Source organism: Gallinula chloropus (genome assembly GCF_964237585.1).
Source record: "Gallinula chloropus genome assembly, chromosome: 7".
NCBI classification, from domain to species: domain Eukaryota; kingdom Metazoa; phylum Chordata; class Aves; order Gruiformes; family Rallidae; genus Gallinula; species Gallinula chloropus.
In genome coordinates, this window is record NC_140092.1 from 567,489 (window position 1) to 588,977 (window position 21,489).

At 50.1% G+C, this 21,489-nt stretch overlaps 1 protein-coding gene across 1 annotated transcript in view; it reads right to left on the reverse strand.

Moving 5' to 3' along the window:
* Positions 1–1,352: 1,352 nt before the first annotated feature.
* BMP2K (BMP2 inducible kinase) overlaps positions 1,353–21,489 on the reverse strand; it is a gene marked incomplete at its 5' end in the record, with an annotated part of 51,206 nt that continues 31,069 nt past the window's right edge. The window contains 7 exons of the mRNA XM_084266844.1: positions 1,353–2,878; positions 10,373–10,486; positions 15,868–16,025; positions 17,681–17,868; positions 18,594–18,683; positions 19,652–19,839; positions 21,126–21,286. Coding sequence (XP_084122970.1) covers positions 1,458–2,878; positions 10,373–10,486; positions 15,868–16,025; positions 17,681–17,868; positions 18,594–18,683; positions 19,652–19,839; positions 21,126–21,286 — 2,320 coding nt within the window. The 3' untranslated portion in view covers positions 1,353–1,457. The remainder of the gene's footprint in view (positions 2,879–10,372; positions 10,487–15,867; positions 16,026–17,680; positions 17,869–18,593; positions 18,684–19,651; positions 19,840–21,125; positions 21,287–21,489) is intronic.

A 21,489-nucleotide genomic window follows, 5' to 3' on the forward strand; every position in this document is an offset into this window, starting at 1 on the left:
GGCCCATCCCAAGCCACGGCGCTCTGCAGCCAGCACACACGGCTGGGTGCAAGCTACAGTGCCCCCTGCACACTGCTCGTACAGCCCGGCAACACAACCATGTCCTCCAGGAGCCTGTTCCCATCACCTCCCGGCACCGCAGGCTCCCCAGCTCCGGGGCACCTCGCGCAGCAGAGGCACCGTGCGGCAGGACGCAGCCCTGCCCGTAAGGCTTTGTGGTGTCCAGCGCAGCTTCCCCGCGGCACGGGAGCCATCGGCGTCCACGAGCTCCCTGCTGCCGCTGCGGAACAGGTCTGGGGGCAGGGAAGGTTCTCCAAAGCTCAGTGCATTTAGCACAGTGTCCTTGTAAAACACCCCTCAGTGCAGACACGGAGTCACCGGAGCTTCAAAGAACATGAGGTTACAGTCACTCTGTAAAACTATTATTGTTTTAAAAACAACAGGTCTGGAAGGACACCCATGGTGTTTGCAATAAAAACCCAAGAGGAAGGGGAAGGGCATTTTCAGACACAAATCCCAGTCTGTAATCACCAGGGTTACATCTCTCTGTACACTCTACAAGCCATCCAGGATGCTCCGTGCGAGCCCAGCGATCTCCTGGGGTAAACCAGCCTCTCCCCAGCGCACTGAGTGGTCACCAAGGTGCTGTGGACGCTGGCTCGTCCTTGCCGGTTCCTCCCCTACATTCAGGCTTCCTGTCTCGCCAGCCAGTATATTCTCTCTGGAGTTCTAACTCCCAGTTCACTACTTTACATTAACGGCACTTACTGGGGAAGGGAAAAAGGGAAAAAAAGAAAAAAAACAAAAGAAAAAGAAGTGGCACATGTAGGCACCCAGGAAACAACCTGCCTTTTCCCTCTGCGGCTGCACAGACGTCTGCCAGGTGCCAGCCACAGCCGTGCTCTGGAGGTCTGCCCTGAAGACCTGGCTGGCTCTGTGGGTTTCCCGAGGGATTTCACCCAGGAAGCAGAGAGGTGGCTCCTCCAGCAGCTGCTCTGGGTGTTGGTAGAACATCTGGTTTCTTCAGTCTGCTGTGATCAAGTTGGAGAGAACCCCCTCAGTTCCACGAGCTAACCAGCACACATGGGAAGGTTTTTCAGGTGTCCCTCCCGCTGTCTCAGCACGTCAGAGACAGACAGCAGCACAGGGGTGCAGAGCCTCAGGATGCTCCAGGGCCTCATGCAGTGACAGACCATGAGTCATGTGCAATTGCTCTTTTCATCCCAGGAGCCAACCTGATGATGCTCCTCGGTGGTCTGTTCTATTAAAAAAAGTACAAATAATAATAATAAAAAAAATGGCCCTAATTCTAAAGGTCACTGTGCAAGCTGGCCAGGCTGCCTGACCCCAACACACCGTACAGCCCCGGTCCCTGCCCATTTGACCAGATAAATTACTCCGTTAATTAGAACCTCTATTAAGTAACTTGGAGAGATGGGGGAAGCCATTGGAAGTGTTTAATGTTTGGAAGGAAAGGGAGCTGCTCCAAAGGGATCTAACTCCAGTGCCTGCTGCTGCTGGCTCTGCGCACTCTGCACCACCAGTTCCGTGAAGGGCACCGCACCAAAGTCATCTGTTTTCAGCCCGTCGCTGCCGTGGATGGCCCCGTGCAAGGAGCTCTGCCTGGCTCTGCCAGCCACGACCACGGCGCCGTGCTCCCCGCGGCCGTCACCGAACCCCTGGTGCCGCATCAAGTCCGGTGGGTGGAAGGGTTTGGCTCCGAAAGGATCCAGCAGGCTCTCGTCTGTCTGCAGGGGGTTGGCTCGGTCTTTGCTGTCAGTCAGCGCGAGGCTGATGTTCTCTTTGGAGTCCGAGATGGTCAGGAACTCGTTGCTGCTCTGCGAGTCCCTGCGCCCCGCTTTCTTGTGCCTGCGGGCCCTCTCCGGGGTGCGGTAGCTCGGTTTCAGCGCCTTCTTGGTGGAGGTGGGGGTGCCGTGGTGGCGCTTGCCGTTGCTCTTCGAGACGTCCTGCTTCATGCGCCGCTGCCGGGAGGAGAGTTTCTGCAGGTTACGCTGCTGCTTCACCTTCTGCTGCTGCTGCTGGCTGCCAGTGATCTCCTCAAAAGGAACCAGCCCAAAGAGGTCCTCTCTACTCCCGCCGGTCCTGGGGACAAGGGAAGGCTGAAACGGGGTGCAGCCAAAAATATCGAGGCTCCGCGGAGAGCTGGGGGAGAGCAGAGGCTCGGTTCCCGTCACCTGGCCGTCTTGCTGAGATGCCTTTTTGCTGAAGGGGGCTTTTGTGAACACATCAAAGTCATCCTGCTCTTGGTTCAGGCCGGGAAAAGCCACGGGAGAAGAGATGTCCTTGTCTGCCTTCTCTCTTGCCTGAGGCTGCAGAGTGAAAAAGGGCACTGCCCCGAACACATCGAACTCTTGGCCGGGGCTCCCCCTGACCGCAGCCCGTGGTGCCTCAGATGAGGACATGTGCCCTGAACCCGGTTCTTTGATGTCACCGCTGCCCACAGCATCTCCAAACCTGCTGCTCAGGAGCCCTTCCACAGGTTTTTGCTTGGCACGATCAGAATCGGAGTCAGAACTCTGCTTCTCTTCCTCCTCCTCTTCCTCGGAGTCCATGAGGAGAGGCCGGTGGCCTAAATTCTCTGGTTCTGTATCGTTGTCATCATTGAAATCTCCATTCTCCCCTTGCAAGACTTCTTCATCCTCCTGCTCCTCCTCTTCCTCGCTGCTCTTGGGAGAAGGAGGATCCGATTCAAAGTCACTCTCGGACTCGTCGCCACCTTTCGTCACTTGTCCCTCCGCAGTTTTCCTCCCCGGGCGGGGGTCTCTGAAAGCGTGGCTCAGCTTGCCAGCCTTGCTGGGGGTCCCCACGCCGTTCCCTTGGCTGCCAGCCGAGTTATCCGCTTGGTTTCCAGGGGAACCTGCAGGGCCGAAGAAAAATGCAGAACAGAAGGTGAAATGCATTCCTAAAGCCAGGGCTCACCGCACACACACCACAGCCACGCACGCTGAGGGCTGACACAGACACTCTGCACCAGCTAAACTCAGAACCAAGACTTCAAGCTGCACTTACACCAGCAAAGCTGAGTAACAGGCAGCCCCTGGCTTTGCTTCTCCACAGCTGGGCCCCCCGTGGCTCCAGCCACCACAGGCACTGCCACCCAAGCACCAGGAAAGGCGGCCCCAGGAGCTCTCTTGAGGCTTCCCTCCATCAGGGCTCCCCCACCAAGCACAGGCAGCTGCTTTCACCTTTAGTTTCTCTTTTAGAAAGCAATACCTGCTCTGTCAAGCCTGTGCTTGGAGAACCTCCTGTTTTTTCACAGTGAAGATGGGGGAGCCCTGGGGCATGCTGCCTAGGGGGTGTGGAGTCTCCTTCTCCAGAGAGATTCCAGCCCCGTCTGGACACCGACCTGTGTGCCCTGTCCTAGGGACCCTGCTCTGGCAGGGGGTTGGACCCCATGGGCTCTGGAGGGCCCTTCCAATGCCTACGTGTCTGTGATTCTGTTCCCTGGTGCTGCTGAAGCTCCACATTCAGCCCCTTCTAACTTCTCTTGTGGCAGTTCAGCCAGGAATGCTATTGCTTCATGTGAGAAGAGTGAGGAACCATCTCCCGCTCATTTCTATATAGGATCAGTCAGCTCAACTTCCCTACGGGAAGGAAAAGTACCCATTCGGTTGACCCCGACACCTTATCCCTATTTGCTCTCTCACAGCCAGAGGTGAGGTGATTCACTCGTGGTCCTTTCATGGGGCTTTTGGCTGAGAAACACCAGGAACAGCCAAAACTTTGTGCTATTAAACTGAAGAGACAGCAAGAGCACGCAGAGGGGGTGGCCCTGCTGAGCCACTGCTCCAGTGTGACACCACGCTCACACGAAGCCGTGCCAGAGCCCCGCAGAGGCGTTCTCGGGGGCACAACTGGCTGCCAGGTTCCCCTTGAAAGAGAAGGAGCAGGAGGAGAAGCAGATCACATGCTCTCAGCTGGGGAAAGCCCTCCTGCACCTCAGACATCCTCCTCTCCTGTGCAGACAGCGCAGCAGCCAGGCACTGCAGGGGCTCTACGCACACAGAGCTCACACCTGCAGTGATGCTTCACCCTCCGCAGGCACGGAGCAACTGCTGAAACCCTGTGTGATGCTTGGAAGCAAAGCAACATTACAGGCACTCCCAGCTGAGTATTATGGGGTACCAACCTCCAGACAGGGACTGGGACAACGGCAAAGCCTGCTTGTGCCAGGGAACACTTGGGCAGACGTGTCCATGCTGCCTAATGCCCAGACCAAGTTCACATCTACCCAGCCAGGAATGCCCAGGTACCCTCAGACAGCCTTCTCTAGGAAGATACGTGCCAGGTACACATTCCTTACACCTTTAGTACCTTGCACGGACCTGGGGCACAAGATAATTCCCCAGGTAATTTCTCCTTTCACAAGGATGTCAGCATGCAGCTTACAGGCCAAGACCGATTCTTCCTTTCTGTGCTCCAGTTTAGGCCAGAACACCCAGTTCCACCAGAGCAGACCCCACCACCCAGCAGCCAGTTCGCTCCTCTGCAATTACACTGAAGGTAACAATAAAAACTCCACAGCAATATACTTCATGTAGGGATTTAAACCCAAGATGACCAGAATACCCCAAACCATTGGGTGATTAGGGCTTTGAGCTGTTCCTTCTTTGCTCTGGTGTCAGATTGCTTCTTATCGGCTCTGATTTTAAATACTACATATTTGCTTTACCCACTAAATTAGAATCTGGATTAGTTGGCTGCTTGCTTTAGATTTCCCAAAGGTACAGCCCTCACATTGCACTCTGTAACCCCCTGCGTTCCAAATCCCGCTGCATCCAGCGTTTACTGCGACACTGCTGCCAACAGAAATACAATTAGATTGCAAAGGGGAAGAGAGAGGAATTGTTTCTAGGCTAGATGTGACTTACACAACAAACCCCCAAACCTTCATGCTCATTCCTTACGTGAACTTGTGCTCCCAAGGAATGTTTAGATCTTTACATGTAGTTTCCATATGTGGCTGACAATTTATAAAGGAATTTTGTTTCACAGCCAACAGCCCAAGCACAGTGTAGCTGATACACCCACCTTCCCAAATGGTTTGAGCAGTATTCATTAACTGCTGACACAAAAGAAGCTGCAACAGACAGCGAGGAGACACAAACCCAACTCTCTCTGTGTGAGTAGCTGGGCCGTGTGATGCTGAGCTCCTTGAGGCAGACCTCTGGGACAGAGCACACACCAAGCAGGACTCGCACTACACAGCAGAACGCCTAAAGCCCCTTCCCAAACCTCACTCACCCAGGAGAGTGGCACACGAGCCATCCCAGCATCTGACAGAACCACCCACAGCCGTGATTCTCACTGACAACGCACAGGAAGGGACTGGGGAAGGTGTCACCCCAACAGTGTAGTTTTTAAGGGATGGGTATTCCCAACCCACACTGCCTTTGTTGAGTTGCACAACTACTGCCCCTGGAAGAACTGTGATGAAGTCGGGAAGAGTTCACTGAGGCATCACACGAGGTGGAGACTGGTGTCACACAGGAGGTACTGAGCCTGCCTGCACGTGATGCACGGACAGACACGGCTACACACTCTGTTCAGGTACCTGGAGCTCTGAGCTGCCCTCAAGGGAAGCCCGAGCCCCTTACTCATGGGTAGAGACACGGAAGGTGTGTGAGTGCCCAGGGACAGCGCTGAAGTTCAGGTTCATTCTTAGGATGCTTGCTGCACGGCCATCTGCCTTGGCACTGGTCACTGGGGCACGCACTGCACGTGGCACCCATCGAACCACAGCAAGAAGGAAGCTTGAGCTCTCCCTTTACCCAAGAAAACACTTCTCCAAACCCCCATCCCAAGCCCACCCAGCCATACCACAAGCATGTTAATTCTTCTGGTTGTAGCATCACCACAGTGCTGTGCAATTAACCGCCTATTAGCTCATCAGCTCCAAAGCCCTCACTCCACAACAAATCGTGTCTGAGGGGGCTCCTGGAGTTTGAGCCCAACATCCCCCTTATCTGTCTCCTTGCCAGTTCTCAGGATTTCCACTGCAGGAATTTACATCCCTGCAGGTTGCAGACTCAGAATTAACAGAGACAACGAATTTTGCAGTGATGAGAACCTCACAAGTGACAGAAACAGCCTGAGACACTGCCAACCCTTCAGAGCCAGCCCCTACAGCGTGAAGAAGACAGCAAGTGGCACCCATCAGCTGGGGCCAGGAGGTGCAGCTGCTCCTGCTCCACGGCTTTCAGGGAAGCACCTCTGTCTCTGAAGTATCTCCAGCAGTGACCTCACCACTTGCCCACTTGCGTTTTCCAGGGAAGAGCAAGTGCTTTGCTTTTCTCTTCTGCTTGTGTCAAGGACCGGTGAGCAGACAGCCATCTGCTCCAAGCAGACATTAGTCTATGGCTCTGGTCTCAAACAGAATCACAAGGTTGGAAAAGACCTTTTAAGCTCGAGTCCAACCATATCCATCCTCTACTGACCCATGTCCCTGAGCACCTCATCAGCCCATCTGTTCAACACACCCGGGGGGTGACTCAGCCCCCTCCCTGGGAGGATGAAACCCTGCGTGGTGCAACAGCTCCAAACTTCATGGCACAAAGCATGTCTGTGTGCATCTTCTGCTGCATCTTCTTCACTCTCTGCCTGGTACCAGGACTAAAGTTGCAGCACACTGATGGCAAAACCAAACCAAAGGGACAAAGAATCCTCCCCAGAGCCCCAGGCTCTAAGCACAAGAGGAACATTTTGTGTTCCTATGCTACCATTCCCCCTCTCACCCCTGAAGTCAGAAGGCTGGATAAGCACAAAGAGCACAGCAAAGACTCCGTGCCCCAGCAGGGAAAGTCCCTCATTAATGACAATTTAATGCTCTGGCAAAGCAGATTTCCAGACCCAGAGTGTTCTGTCACGTTGATTTCACGCAGCCTCCTCAGCAGGCGCCGCTGCACAGACCGGGGAGAGATTTACTGCAGGAGCTGTGAAACGTTGGGTAACATCTGTTTGCAATGTCCTGTCCAGATTACTACACTTCTAATCAGGTTTGCATCTTGTAGGAGACAATTGTCCCTCGCTCGAACGCGAGCCAGGTGGAACATCTTTAATCGTATAAGAAGATCCCAATCTTCAAGGAAATTTCTGTTCTGATGTTCTTTTCTGAGACATCCGATGGTAAGAGGATGAATTCCCCCTAACAAGGGCAGTAATTACAGGCCTTCTGCTGGGTCATCATTTCGGGGCGCTGCGGGGGTGGCGAGGGAGCAGGGCAGGAGGGCTTTAAGCTCCTGCGAATTGGTAGCATACTGCCACCATCATTTCAGAACGCTTTGCCACATGCCAGGCCCAGGGATTACGGGCACGCTGCAACTAAATCTGCACTATTTCTCTGACAACAGCCAGAGCAGCAGCTGCTGAATATCCTAACGGGGATTTACACTGCTTACCACCTTTATCTGCAAGAACAAAACCAAAACAAAAACCAAACAAAAAAAGAACACAGCATTTCTGTTCCCATTTATTGCTTAGCTATTCTTCCAAAGCATTAATCCACAGGGTGAAGCATGTTATTAAAAGAACAAAAGGTGAAAGGCAACCATGATTGATTTGTGCCTTGGGAGAAATAAATAAATTACCCAATCCTTTTGGAGAGGAAAAGCACAGCAGCTCTCTGCCAGACCCACACACACCGACATCGCTGTCACTCCAAGCCAGGCACCCGTAATGGTCCTTCTGAGACACCAGCAAGTCTGGGAGTGCAAGAGGTCTGGAAGTCAAATGGAAGTTGGGACAGAATGCCCCTTGCTTCATTTCCCCATCTCCACACAGTGACCACACGTGCAGTGCCCAGGGAGGGGTTTTGTAGGTACGCTAGGAAAACAGCAGCACCAAGTCTACAGGACAGATGAGCTGCACAGCCACTCAGCAGAACGTTAAACAGACACGACCCAGTAGGACAGGCCCAAAGGCAGCTCCCTGAGGTTCTCCATGCCAGGCTGACAGCTTCAGGGCAGCGCTCGCAGACATTCCAGTCACGGTTTCCCAACATCTCCACTCCTCACACAGTCTGTCCGCATCATCCTGAGAGGTACCTCCAATGTTTTATTACTTCTGAGTTCCAGTATGAGGCTGAGGGAAGCAAAAGGCCATCTAACCCAGTTTACCCAGAAAGCATTAGTGTAAAAAACCACAGGAGGGCTAAAGGCCACTGAGTACAACTCAACAGCAAACTAAAACATTAGTGACATTCCCCTCTTGACTTGGCAGAAAACAAGAATTGCTTCTGAACGTTCAGCTTGATGTTAGCAAAGGATGTTACAATGCAGGCTGGATAACACACACTGGAGTCAGGAGCTCCTGTTCCACAACACTGAGTGCAGGAGCCAGTCGTTCCTCTGTCACCATCCAGGGTTTCAGCACCCAAAACCCAGAATCTCTTTTCCCCATGTTAGTGCCTGTCCTGCACGCTCATCCTGGCTGCTCAGCTGGGCTTCCTCCTCTCTATCAAGTTCAGTTCAGTTTCTATCAGAATGAGCATTGGAATTGTCTAAAGCCAGTTTTCTTCTCCTGCCACCTGAAGCCCTACATCATTACTATTTTCTACAAGCATCCAGGCACCAAACAGTGTGTACAGCAGGTCAGCACACAGCACTCCTGAAAACACTGTTAGCAGGATACGCATGGAGTACAGCTGACACTGAGCACTCCTACACTGTCTGCCTATGGACTGCAGCAGGAGGAACCCAGGGATGTCTCCCTTTGCTGCACAGAGCTATTTGCCCTCTGCATAGCCTGCCAAGTGACCAGAGACCTGGCTCTCCGCTCCCACCTGAGAGCAATAAGCACACAAGCAGCCTTACTCCATCCCTTCCAGGTTCTCCTTCCTGGTGATCTTTGCAGCAGCAGCAGCCACCTGAAATGTGCTCTCAGCTCCACAGGGAAGATCCCAGGGCTCACACCTCACAGCACCCCACAGTCCTTCCAGTGATGAGCAAAGGTTTCCAGTTGCAACCTCTGCCTCTCCTTTGCATCACCTTCCCAGATACACGTAAACATACCCCATAGCACTTATTTTGCTGGATCGCCACGACCTTGTTAAGCCTTTAAGAAGTCAAAAGATGATACACGATCTTCAGCTTCTTCCTGCTATCTCACAGCAGGCATCAGGAATCAGTGAATCAGTCTATTCAGCCAAGTGCTGCTTTCAGCAGAGAACTCTTCAGCCTCCAAAACTAAATATTCTGGGTGACTATTCAGCTACATATAATGACATTTATCAACCCAAGACTGATGTTACAGAGGGAAAAAAAAGTGAAGCAGAAGAAGACCACAGTTCCAACTCAAAGGTTGATAATACAGTAGAACACATCTTCAACAGGAGCTGCCACTTTTTACAAGAGTAAATCTTCTTTATTTTAGGTAGTCTGTATCAATAACATCAACATTCCATCTCATGGTAACCCAGCAAGTCACAATTCAGCAGTCAGAACACACAGCCATGTCTAACACAAGAGCACTTGTGAGCATCGAGCAGCCCCAGCCAGTGATTGTCAGGAACAAAGCAAAGGGAAACAGATGCCAACTTAGGCTGACCCCAAGTGATTTATTTTAAGGCACGTTACCTGAGCTGCTGAGCAATGTGAGAGGAGTCACACTAAGGCACCTTTATCACACAAGCATTCTCAATAAAACCTTGGGCATTTAAGTAGCTCAGTAAGTAACAAACTCTTTTAACCATTTAGCTGTCACGTAGCCTTTACTTTGCCACAAGTACCAAAGAATTAAGGATGTGCTGATGCAGCAAGTGTTACAACTGGCAACTGAGGTGCAGGATGATGGGGTTTCACAGCCAGCGTCCACGTACAAGGTTGGTTTTACTCCCATCCAAAGCAAGAATACCCAAAGGTGAACTGAAACACAACAATGAATGCTCCACACCCCCCCAACATACAGATAACATCAGGTATTTTGTTTTTTCATTCATTCTGCACCAAAACTCTGCATTACGTGCAGCAGCAGCAGTGTACAGTCTGTACTCAGCTGGAGAGACGGGCTAAAGAGACACCAGGAGTTGGAAGCCGACTACAGGCAAGTACCACCCCGCCTTTAGCAGCAGCAGCTCTGGTTCTGGGCACCTGACTGACACTGCACCAGCCTGAGGCTTTCACACTGCATGGTCTGTATGCCATACAAGTACCAGGAATCAGACATGGAGACACTCTGGAGGCACTCGACATAAATAATCCCTTCAACCTGTCCATTGTCACACAGCATTCAACACTGCTCTCATTCTTTGGTCACTGAAAGGGATGTACACACTTAACCCATGCATACATACATGTTTCTATGTGCATACGTACAGGTTTATCTAAGAGGTAGTGATGTTACAGGTGTAACTTGCCTGGGTGAGAAATGAAAGGAACAGAACCAAAGGGATCTTCAGGAGGACTTTTCTGTGGAGCAGAATGTGGCTCCACATGCTTATCTGAAGATGCTCTCCTGTCCACCAGCCTGTCTGTAAAAAACAAAGTGAAACAGAACAAAAAATAAAGTAAAATAAAAATGGCAGATCTTACAGCTACACAGAATATCTACTGCATGGGGAGAGGGAACCTCTCCCTTAGGGTGTTGTGCACATTTTTCAGGTATCCTGTATCTTGAATTTATACTGCTTGATCATTCACCTACACAAACCTGCTGTTAATCCCCCCTCCCACCAAGAGCACACAAGCAGTGTGCACTCTGTATGGCCCTCAGCCCTTTGAAGACTCTCTGTCCAACAGCCATACAGAATGTCTTTGCCAGGGCCAAAGATCTGAAGCACTTGGAATGGTCAAATAAAGGTTTTTCCATCCGTCCAAGCCCTCACTCTGACATTGCTGCCAGCTGGAGCTGCAGAGCACCCTGCCCAGCCACCACCTCAGGAGGGCCCAGCACAGCCCGTCAGCCACTTAGCAATACCACAAGCATTCAGCTTTCCCCCTCTCACAGCAAGCAGCTGCTCTTCTGGCTGCAGCATGATCTCCTCCCCAGTCTGCCACTGCAGAGGTGCAGCCAGACTGTGCCCTAGCCACAGACCAGGCTCCCTGCTCATTTTCTATCAGCCCTTCACTAGAGCAACCAGGAGACTCTGAGACAGTCAGCAGGGACAGACAGTGAGCTGATCTTCTCAACAGACATGTATTAACCCTGGCTCCAAGCCCAGGAGGTTTGGAATGACATGCCACTTTTCACAGACAAGTGTTCTGCTCTGTAAAAGCACCTGTAACAGGAATTGTCTCTCCCTTACCTACCTCTAGACTCTCCCAAGAGACACAAGTGGGAGTCATCACATTACAGGCACCCCAACTTCAAACCCAACTCCAGCTGCAGGTTCCTAGTGCGGGAGATTAAATAGCTGCTCTCACCTCAACACGTACATCCCAAACCTGGCAGAGACTGACCGACCCGAGCAGAACCATCCTACAGCAACAGCCACGCTGCAGACAACACTCACTAAGACACCCAGAGACCAGCAGCTGTGTGTCCTACAGTCTGCTTTGAGCCCTGGAGACAAACACCTGCTGAGCATCAATTCAGCAGCAGTACATACTTGATGCTGAACAGCCACACCCACAGTGCTTCCCCTCCTTGGGAGGAAGGGTTTGGGTTTATGGTGGGGTTTTTTTGAAGGGATGTTTTATTTGGTTGAGTTTGACTTTTGGGTTTAAAGAAATACGTGAGCTTTAACTTGCAGCTTTGCCAACACAGACTGAGAGATGCTTTCATCATGTCACCTGTCCCTAGAGCATCTTGCCTCCGGAGCCAAACGGTCACCTGCTGCACAGTCTGCAGACAATCGAACTCTACGGTGACTTTCAAGGGTGCAGCAGCCTTAGCTACCCTTTGGAGGGTCCCTGCAAATGCTGGCATGCAAAACTCTGCAAGTTCAAGCCCCCAGATGATGATCTGATCTCTCACTCAGAGCAGCTGGCCTAGGGGCAGCAAAACCGAAATGGACTGAACCGCAAAGCATGCGAGGGAAGTGACGTGAAGCGAGTGAATACAAGGTGCCAAGCCCTCCAAGGCACCGAGGCACGCATGTACTGGGACACATTTCCCTGGAGAATAAAGGTGGAAGTGGGTCAGTTCATCCAAGGCTACTGGGAAAGGACAAGTCTTTTCTCCAGCCAGCTGAGGCACAAGAGCCACTCATCCACCTGGTAAGGAGCTCTGCTGCTCTTTATCAGTGTGTCCGAGAGAAGAGACAACTCCACACACGCAGACTCATTCAGTGGGACTCCCGGTCTCCCACATCACGTTGGTTCAGATGCAGCCTCCTCCAGATCAAGGCCTGAGGTTGCTGGTTTTTCCCCCCACGGGAATAACCATGAGTTAACCACGAGCCCAGAGTGCTGCCAGAAGGCACAGCAGGCCCGCTGCAGATGAGTGCGGGTACTTAAACACCCTGCACAGGGGACCCAGCTGCTTCCACCGAGGTGACAGGTCACGATTCCTCAGGAGAGGGCGCTCTGGGCACTTGCTGAGGTAGGAGCAGCACTCACACCACACAAGCCTGGCACGGGACACAGCTCACCCCTGTCAGTTCCTTCACACGGTACATACCGCTCAGGAGACAGCGCAGGGCTTGGCAGGCTTTGGCACCAGGATGGCCCTGGGACTACGAGAATCTCTGCTGGATTCATTGTGAAAGCCGTGCTGGTATGTTTTCCCAGGGAGAAAGCTGACTCATCTTCCTGGCCCCCAACTCTGCACGGGTTATGAAGCAGTTAAAGGGGTTCCCAGACAACTCTTTCTTCCCAACAGCATCAGAATCTCAGCATCACCTGCTGCTTCTGGAGGATCATCAATACCCATGATAGGAACAGCAACAGACAAGCAGCTGTGTAACAGGCTCAAGGAACCCACCCTGTGACCCTGTCCCACTGCTCTTCGATGGCACATGGGTCACAAACCTCCCTTCATCACACGTTTTGCAGCATCTGGTGTGTTTTCACTGTGGAAACTGTCACCACATGTAAGCCAGGTATTTCATTTCAAGTTAGCTCTCCAAATGAAGAGGGACTGATCCCCACAGCAGCACCCATCCCTACACACCCTGTGACACCAAGCTACTAAAGGTAAAAACACGATGGTAATTGTTGTCAGACAAATCCTGACGACACCTCGGGCACCAAACAAGGGCTGTGTACTTTTAACTACTTCTGTATCACCACCATGAACACAATGGCTCTGAAAGTACTTTCCAGAATGAAAAATATTTTTAAGTTCTGTATAAAGCATCAGGTCAACAAGAGAAACCAGGCTTTTGGAAGCAGAAAGGAAGGGCTGATGTTCTGAACGCTCCTCAGCACCACATGACATCACAAAAGGCAAACTCACAAACACTGCACACAGTTACACAGTACTGGGCAGGAACCAAGCTTAGTAACAGAATCCTGTAACCAACCCTGTACCTTCAATTCTCCTGCCTCTAGGTGGCAACATGACTCACAGTGAAGTCAAAAACTCAGGAAAAAACCCAACTTCTCAGTAAACAGCAGTTTTCTCTCACTAGAGTTAACTTCATCCAGCAAGAATGAAGCCTTGATCGTTAAAATATATCTGAGGAAATCCCAGGAAGAGTATATACAGTTAAAGACGATTTTATAGGTATAAGCCTTTGTTGTACAAAAAATCCCACATTTTCTCATTAATCACCCAAACTTGAGAAAGTACCACCAGACCAAATATTTCAGCTTTGACTGTAGTGAAGGCATTAACACCACAAGGTGAGCTTGTACCATCCTTGGCACAACATCCCTAACATGAGGAGAGAAAGTTACATGGTCTTTGAGGTCTGAGACAGACAGACATACACTGAGGTTAAAGGCAGCAATGCTCCCCCTCCAGCTATCCTCTAGCAGAGGTGCTGGTGCTGTGGCACAAACAAGCCTGCCATCCAGTGTGGTACCCACCAAGGAGCAGCACCTTGGCCTTTGTACATTCCCTCTATCCAAGCCAGTACAGAATCCTCAGGCTGCTCCTTACGAAGCAGAACAACCCTGTTACCTTCACTTCTCTGATGGAGCATTATCAAGCTTGTTACCACATCCAGCTCTCCTGTGGATCACGTTCTCTCTGCAGAGCAGGGAGCCAAAACTGTGTCCCAGCAGATTTGGGCTTTAAAGGCTTCAGACTATGTTCACACGTGTCCTGTACAAACTGGGTAGTTAGAGCAGCAGTTTGCTGCTCCTTCTGCTGGACACTTGGACACAGCAATTAGTGGCGTTTAGCTCCATGTTACTCTGTCCCTTGGCTTCAGCTCAGCATTTCCACTGAAATGGTTGGCAAGTCTGGGACAGGCTGCCCTGGGAAGCGGTTGAGATGTTTAAGGTTTAGCTGCGGACTTCACAGTACCAGGTTAACGTCTGGGTCTTTTCCCACCTGAGCAGTTCTGTGATGTCCCACTTCCCTGTAACCAGATTACTGAGCTACTCCGGCAAACGTGTTTCTCAGAGCATTTTCCAGCCACCTAAAGTACATCCTTGGTTAATGTTACCTTCTGTACTTATGTGAGCAAAACACAGTTTAACCAAACCCACCTCAGAATCCCAGCCTGGTCTGGGTTGGGAGGGACCCCAAGGATCACAGAGCTCCAGCCCCCTGCAACAGGCAGGGCCACCAACCTCCAGGCTTGAATCAAACCTGCAGCTGCAGTCAGCAGTCTAACAGCCAGTTAGATTCTGGCTGTGGGTAACGTTGTGCTGAGCTGTTGCCTCACGCTAACCTCCTCCAGAGTCAAGAGAGTAGAACTTCAGAAGACTTCTAAGGCCTCATTTGGGAGCAGCATGCCCAAAGATATTAAATGCTACTGCTAAATGATTCCCAAGTCTGAACTCGGACTCGGAGAGAACGCCTGTTTCTCCAGCGGGTGTATGATCCATTTCCCCAGCACGCAGTACATCACTTGCCTGTACAACACAGCAGGCTACATCCCCACCTGAAAAATGAGTCTTATTTGATCAACACAGGATACCAGTCAAACAATCAGCTAGAGTTTCACCCCCAAAACCACCCCAAAGCAGCAGTCGCTGCACTTACAGATTAACAGGTAACACATCTTGTTCAGCCACATTTAAGGACGCAGAAATTCAAGAAGAAAGAGACACCAAAGGCAGCACAGGGTGTTTTCAGCTGCCTGTAATTTAACCTCACTGTGTTTTTCATTGCAAGGAACACACCATTTATTTTTTGACACTGTTGCATCGTACAAGCCTCACTGATAACTCCCACTTTGACAAAACCAGTGTTAGTAAGAGCATCTAATGAGCATGTGCTGAGCAATTCAGAACAGGAGGTAACTCCAAGTAAAAACCATGGAGATGACTGACTTCAAGAGGAAAAAGTTTATTCGACTATTGCCATATCAGAACAATAAAGCAGCCCTCACATGTAGCCACTCATCGAGAAGGACATTACAAAACATTAACATAATGTAAGAGATCGTTTCCTTTCAGGCATTTTCAAAGGACATATCAGACCCACAGAATCTTCTGCTCTGGTGTGCAAGAGAAGCTGGAAAGGAGTTAAGCAAGCAGCCAAACTTTTCTTCCCATCTGACAACATACCTTTACTGTTCAAGGGTGACACAAGCAGCATGTAAGAGATAAGGTATTACCACTTCTGCAGTATTTGAGCCAGCAAGTACCAACCTGAGACAGCGAGTTCCTATTGCCCACATTCTCAAAAAGGGAAGGAAGGAAAGAAGTCAGGCCCAACTCTGCCCTCAAATGCTCAGAAAGAATTTTCTGTGCAAGGACTGCATGACCCTTCAACAAGACAGGTGTTGGCACTGCTGGGCAGCTACAGCCCTCATCTACTGTGAAGCAAAATAAGCCTTCAAGCGTCCCTTACTTGATCTTAGCAGGTCAAACTCTCTGTCCAGCAGCTCCTCCTCTGTCAGCTTGGAAAAATTGTCCTCTCCAAACGGGTTCCAGCCTGACATATCAGGTGGGTTGTTGATGCTCTGCTTTGGGTAACCGGCAATTGCTTCAGCATCAGGAATCCCTGACCTGTGGCAGCCCATGGCAGCAAATAAAGAGAAATGTTACAGGATTGTGTATCAGCAATGAAATACATGACATGCTTCACTGTGCCAAAACACCACGTACGAATAACACACACACACTAACAGCTTATCCCAGAAGCATCCAAGAGCTAATTTAAGGCAAATGGATCACTTGAAACACGTGGTTTGACTGCATCATTTCTGCACACAATCGTTGGACTTTCATTTTTCAGTTTCAGTGGTAGCTGGAGCAGACTCCATCAACAGGATGTGTGTGCAAGGACAAGACCTGTATGTCACTTGTGGTCATTTCTCTGTTGCCACAGGAGACTGCCTCATTTTCCTCAAAAAGCAGCTTACTTTCAGCAAGTTACACCTCCTGCTTCTCTGTCTGAAGCTGACTAGAAAAGAAGCACTCAGGCAGGCAGTGCCTGCTCAGTGGGTATTCTATGCTTCTCACCAGGCCCTGCAGGCCAGGTCCACCTGGAAACGTCTCCTCAAGACAAGAGAAAGGAGCAAGGACTCCTTCCAGACAGCTCAGGTGCTTTTTCCCACGTTAAGGGAAAAGGGACTCATCCCCCTGCCTTTAACACAAGGAGTAGTGCCTGTACTGCAAGCCCCTGTGAACCTGCAGCGCTGAGGCCGGGCTACGCAGCAGGATGAGAATCTCCTGCCCCACACACAGAGCCCAAGGGACACTCTGTGTTTCAGAGATGACTTGGCACCCAGCACTGAGGCTCAGCCCTGACCTCAGTACCACTGCTACATCCCAGATATGGGCACTGAAGTACAGAGCACAACACGCTCTGTGAGCGGTTAGACCTCCCCACCAGTGAGATGAAGCCAAACTGGTCACAGTGGGATGTCACACTGGTCCAGCCTACAGCAGAAGGTGTTTTATACTCTTTCACCGCCCTGTAACCTAGAAAAGGTGAAGAGCGACGAAGGCACCTGAAACATTTACATCATGCCTTTAGCTGAAAGCTGGTGGTAAGACAGACTGCACTGAAGACTGCAGTGTCCCCACAGCTGCAGAGGGCTTCTCTTCCAACACAGTGTAGCAGAACATACATCAGTATATAACCAAGTTGATAACATAATGAAAAAAGACAAATCTGCAACTCTTGAGTATCAGAAAATGGGTTTTTTTATTCTACATGTTGTTTTTCTTAAGAACCCATGGGAAAGTCATTGATTATTGCACTTTATTAAACCAGGCTGAGTGCACAGGCCTCTCCCTGCAAAGGGACCGCATCGCTGATGAGGTGCGCTCCATCATATCACATACCTAAGTCAGACCACTGATCAACAGACACAAGTGTTAAAAGCCCTAGCAAATAAAAAGCCAACTATAAAGCCTCTCAAGGGAGTGTTTGCGAACCCTGAACATGCCCATAACCTTGTGCAGCACCAGCTCCTGACCACCCTAAGCACAGCAGTTAGAAGCCAGTTCCTGGAAGAAGCTCGTGAACAAGTGGAAGACAGGTTCTTCAGCAAGCTGTACCGAGTCCATCTGTCATCCAGGTAAGTGTCCCACCCTCCTCCCAAAACATCCTTCACCACCAAACAGCAACTTCCCATCCATTTTAACTAATGCCTTCCTCTCTATTAGCAACTAAGCAATAACCAACCCTCAGGTACATCCGTCAGAGTACTTGCCTGCTTGCAGGGTAGGCAGAGTCCACCACTGTTCCAGCATGCACCGCAAGCGACCCAGGGTAGGAGATTAAGGCTGGTGAGAAATCTTGTGGGGAGGGGATATATTCAGGAGACTGCGCCTGCTGCGACCGCTGCTGCTGCTGCGCGAGCATCTGCTGCTGTAGGAGAGCCTGCTGGTACTGCTGCACCTAAGCAAGAGAGCCACCACGTTAAATCCACGTGGGCCAGCAGGCCTGTCCCCTGCTAACTACCACCACCCGCCCTGCAGCCACACACACCACCAGCCACTGCACTCCAGAGCAGCTCAGGAGCTCCAGCAGAAGCAAGCAGCCAGGTCTGACCGTTACATGAGTGACAAGATCCCACCCTGTCCAGGACACAGTTTTTCTCTTCCAACAGATCACCACTTGGCTTTTGGGATTACTGCAACCCAGCCCTGTGCTACTGCAGCACCATGGAGTCAGCTTTCCTCATGCTCTGTTCTTAAACAGCAGCAACCAAAGTCTCATGACAATTCTCCTGGCTTTCAGAAACAGATCTTGCCAGGCAGGAATCGGTGCCACCGTAGCTCTTATCACTCTGTAGTTTAACACACACTCCTTGCTGTGGTCACTACTGGAAGTCTTAATCACCAAGCATGTTTCAAATTAGTATATACCTTCTTAATGAAGTTTAGGATACATTCTATCTTACTAATACAGAAGGGCAACTCCAGATAAGCTTGTGCAACCAAGTCTGGGTTAGCTTTTTCTCCCCCACAGCTGAGTATCATTTTAGATGCTGAACTTGAGCTGTGGATCTGGTAAATAGTCTTATTACAGACAGCCCCAAACTTCTCCTGCTGCATCTTCACGACACACAGACACAGCAGGTAGTTTGAGATTGCACCATCTACATTCCGTTCCTGACATACCATGGCAGGATACTGAGAAGGCTGCTGCTGGTACACAGACTGCATCAACAGCTGCTGTTGGACCATCTGCTGGTGCATTGCTTGTTGATACTGTAATAGAAAAGAAAATATCTTTAAGAAGTCATGATCCCTCCCTGATGAATATTAAGATCCTTAGCAGCAGCATCGATGACACCATCACTTCTGTGACTCAGCGGCATTTATCAGGTAAAGCATCTCATTACCAAGAATCAGCCTGCAGCTCAGTCCCTGTGTGTGAAGGAGGCTCTGTTTGGAAGCTTCTCCATTGTCCTTCTCCCCTAGTTATTACCAGCTTGTTTAACAAAAAAAATTAGACTACTAATTCAGCACTGCCTTTTCTAAGGCAGGGCAAGTAACACCCCAGCTTCTGCCATGTTTCCCACCACTAAGCCCTTCTGGATAATAATTCAGCTGCACTTTAAAGAATAACACATCTCAACAGGGGATAAACAGAGGGATAGAGGTAGGTGTCTTGGAGAGTGATTTGAAAGTTCTAGTCTGATTTAGCTAGTCTCCTCTTATGTTTAGAATTATTCACTATGCTACTCAAGCAACTAGACTTGACAGTATAGAAACTGGGCTGTGTGAGGATACACAGCATCCACAAAAAATCTGTGTGGACAGAACAGCTGCAGAAAAAACAGCTCTCAGCTGACCAAGGAAAACTGAAAAAAGTGAACCCCCTACTGAGCTGGGCTATGTACAACCATCATCACCTCTGCAATTCCTAACACTTCCCCCAAGCATGTTTACACATAGACAGGATTTTCATTTTGGCCACACAGTCCTGATTCAAAGCAAACTGGGATTCAGGGTCAAACTGCAAAAACAAGACAGCACAGAGAAAGCAACTCCCTAGGATAAGCATTATGCACCTGCAAAGTGAGGGCCAAACCAAGGGGCAGGACCCTTCCCCTCTCCCAGCAGGCCAAGGCCAGGCAACAACAGCACAAGCATTTGCCTGGCTCAGGATTCAGTGTGTCACTAACAAGGGCTATGTGTGTCCCCCAGGCTTGCTGGACAGACAGGACGTGTACCTGCTGAGCGTAAGCATCCTGCACGGTAGGCTGCTGGTGCTGCTGCTGCTGGTGGTGTAGATGGTGCAGCTGCTGCAGTCTCCAGTCTCCCTGCTGCAGCTGCTGGAGGACTCTGGTCTGCTGTGGGGGATGCTGGTTGGTCCCTTGGGACTGTAGGATTTCCTGTCCATTCCCCGGTCGCGCGGTTCCTGTCATGTTCAGACAACACCACTGACATAACGAACTCTCAAGTTTAGATAGAGCTCCCTGGCACTTCGTATTTCACACTTCAAGGTGAAACAGCTCATGAACTTCCCTTCCCAGCCTGACAACAAGCTGGCAGAGACCAAGTTCTCTTCTCCAAGACCACTTCCAGGCCTTCAATGCACCTTTTCTACTTAGAATCATGGGAAGCTGTCTCTGTTCTCACAGCAGAGGCGGCAGCATGCACAGCTTCTGCTTTACAGACGCTTCAGCTGTGCCTGCTAACATCTGAAACCCTCAAAGCACACAACACTGTGTGCACACAACCCTTACCATGTTTTTAAGGGAATTATTTGCTCTCTTGCCAAATTCCCTTAAACAGAACTCCTGATTAGCTTTGCTGTTCAACTGCTCTGTGCTAGTAACTGCTTGCTTGCAAGGGTGCAGCACTAATCTCTACTGCAAGCTGTATTTATGTTCTGAATTGCCCAGGAGTGACCCGTTCCCTGTCCTAACAGGAAAAGCTCCCCCAGTTGGATCCTGCCTGGTGAACGTTGCTTATGCATGGCACAAACTCTCCCCGTGGCCTTGTGACTGGGCTTTCCCAGTGACAGCCCTGGCACTCACCTTCCTGTACTGTGACAGACACATAACATCAAAGTGCAGCTAGGAAAGTATTCAAGATAGAAATGAAAGCCATTTAACTGAGTATTTATCCGAACCATAGGTCTTTTTGAACGAGATGAGCCCACAAAGGATTTACTGAGAACCCATTTCACCCTACTGAGTCTCCCTGGATTACTCCTCTGTTCCTCCTCTCGCACTCACAGCACAGCATGGAACGCATCGTCAGTCATGAGGGAAATTAAGTTTACATGGCTCCAGCCTACTAATGAAACCAGTAATTGTTGGTCTCTCCTGACCTACTGAGGCACAGAGGAAGTAATTTTTCCCACTACAACGAAAGCAGTTTGTTAGAGCAGAGCTCAGTACTTTCAGTGAATATTTTGAAAGTCAAAACCAAACATGGACTTTCCTCAGTCCTCAGTGGGAAAGTTAGCTGGAAATCAGTGCAAGGCACAAAAATACCTTCACTGCAAAACAATTTGTATTCAACTATGGTCAAAGCTATTATATGCACATTTAGTCTTTCAGAAAGAACAAAGACTTGGGTTGTAGCACATAAAAAAGCAGATGAGTTTGTATTTTATGTCATCCCTCCTAGAGAGGGGGGGAAACAAAATACAAAATCATCTCCTTTTTGTGTGCCCATCCTCAGACTGTACTTTACCTTTTTGCCCACGATTTCCGAATTCACCAGGAACTTGTACTTTGACTGGAGTGGCTGAGCTCTGGATGGTCAGCACACTGGAAGTGACAGTGCTCGAGTTGGCCTTTGGTCTTTGTCGTGGTGCAATTGAGGTTTCCGTTGGTCCAACAGTGTCTGTTATTCTGAAACGACAAGTTTTCCCACAGAAGAGACTTGATTATAACAGGACGACTGTTTCTTCTTCAAATTAGACACATGTCTCTCCATAGCTTAGTTATGGCTTCACCATGTGCTGCTGCACTTCTGCCCTGGATTTCAATACCTTTAAATTTGCCTCCTGTAATTCCAGTCATGGCCCACAGCAGCCACCAGGCATGTGGCTGTG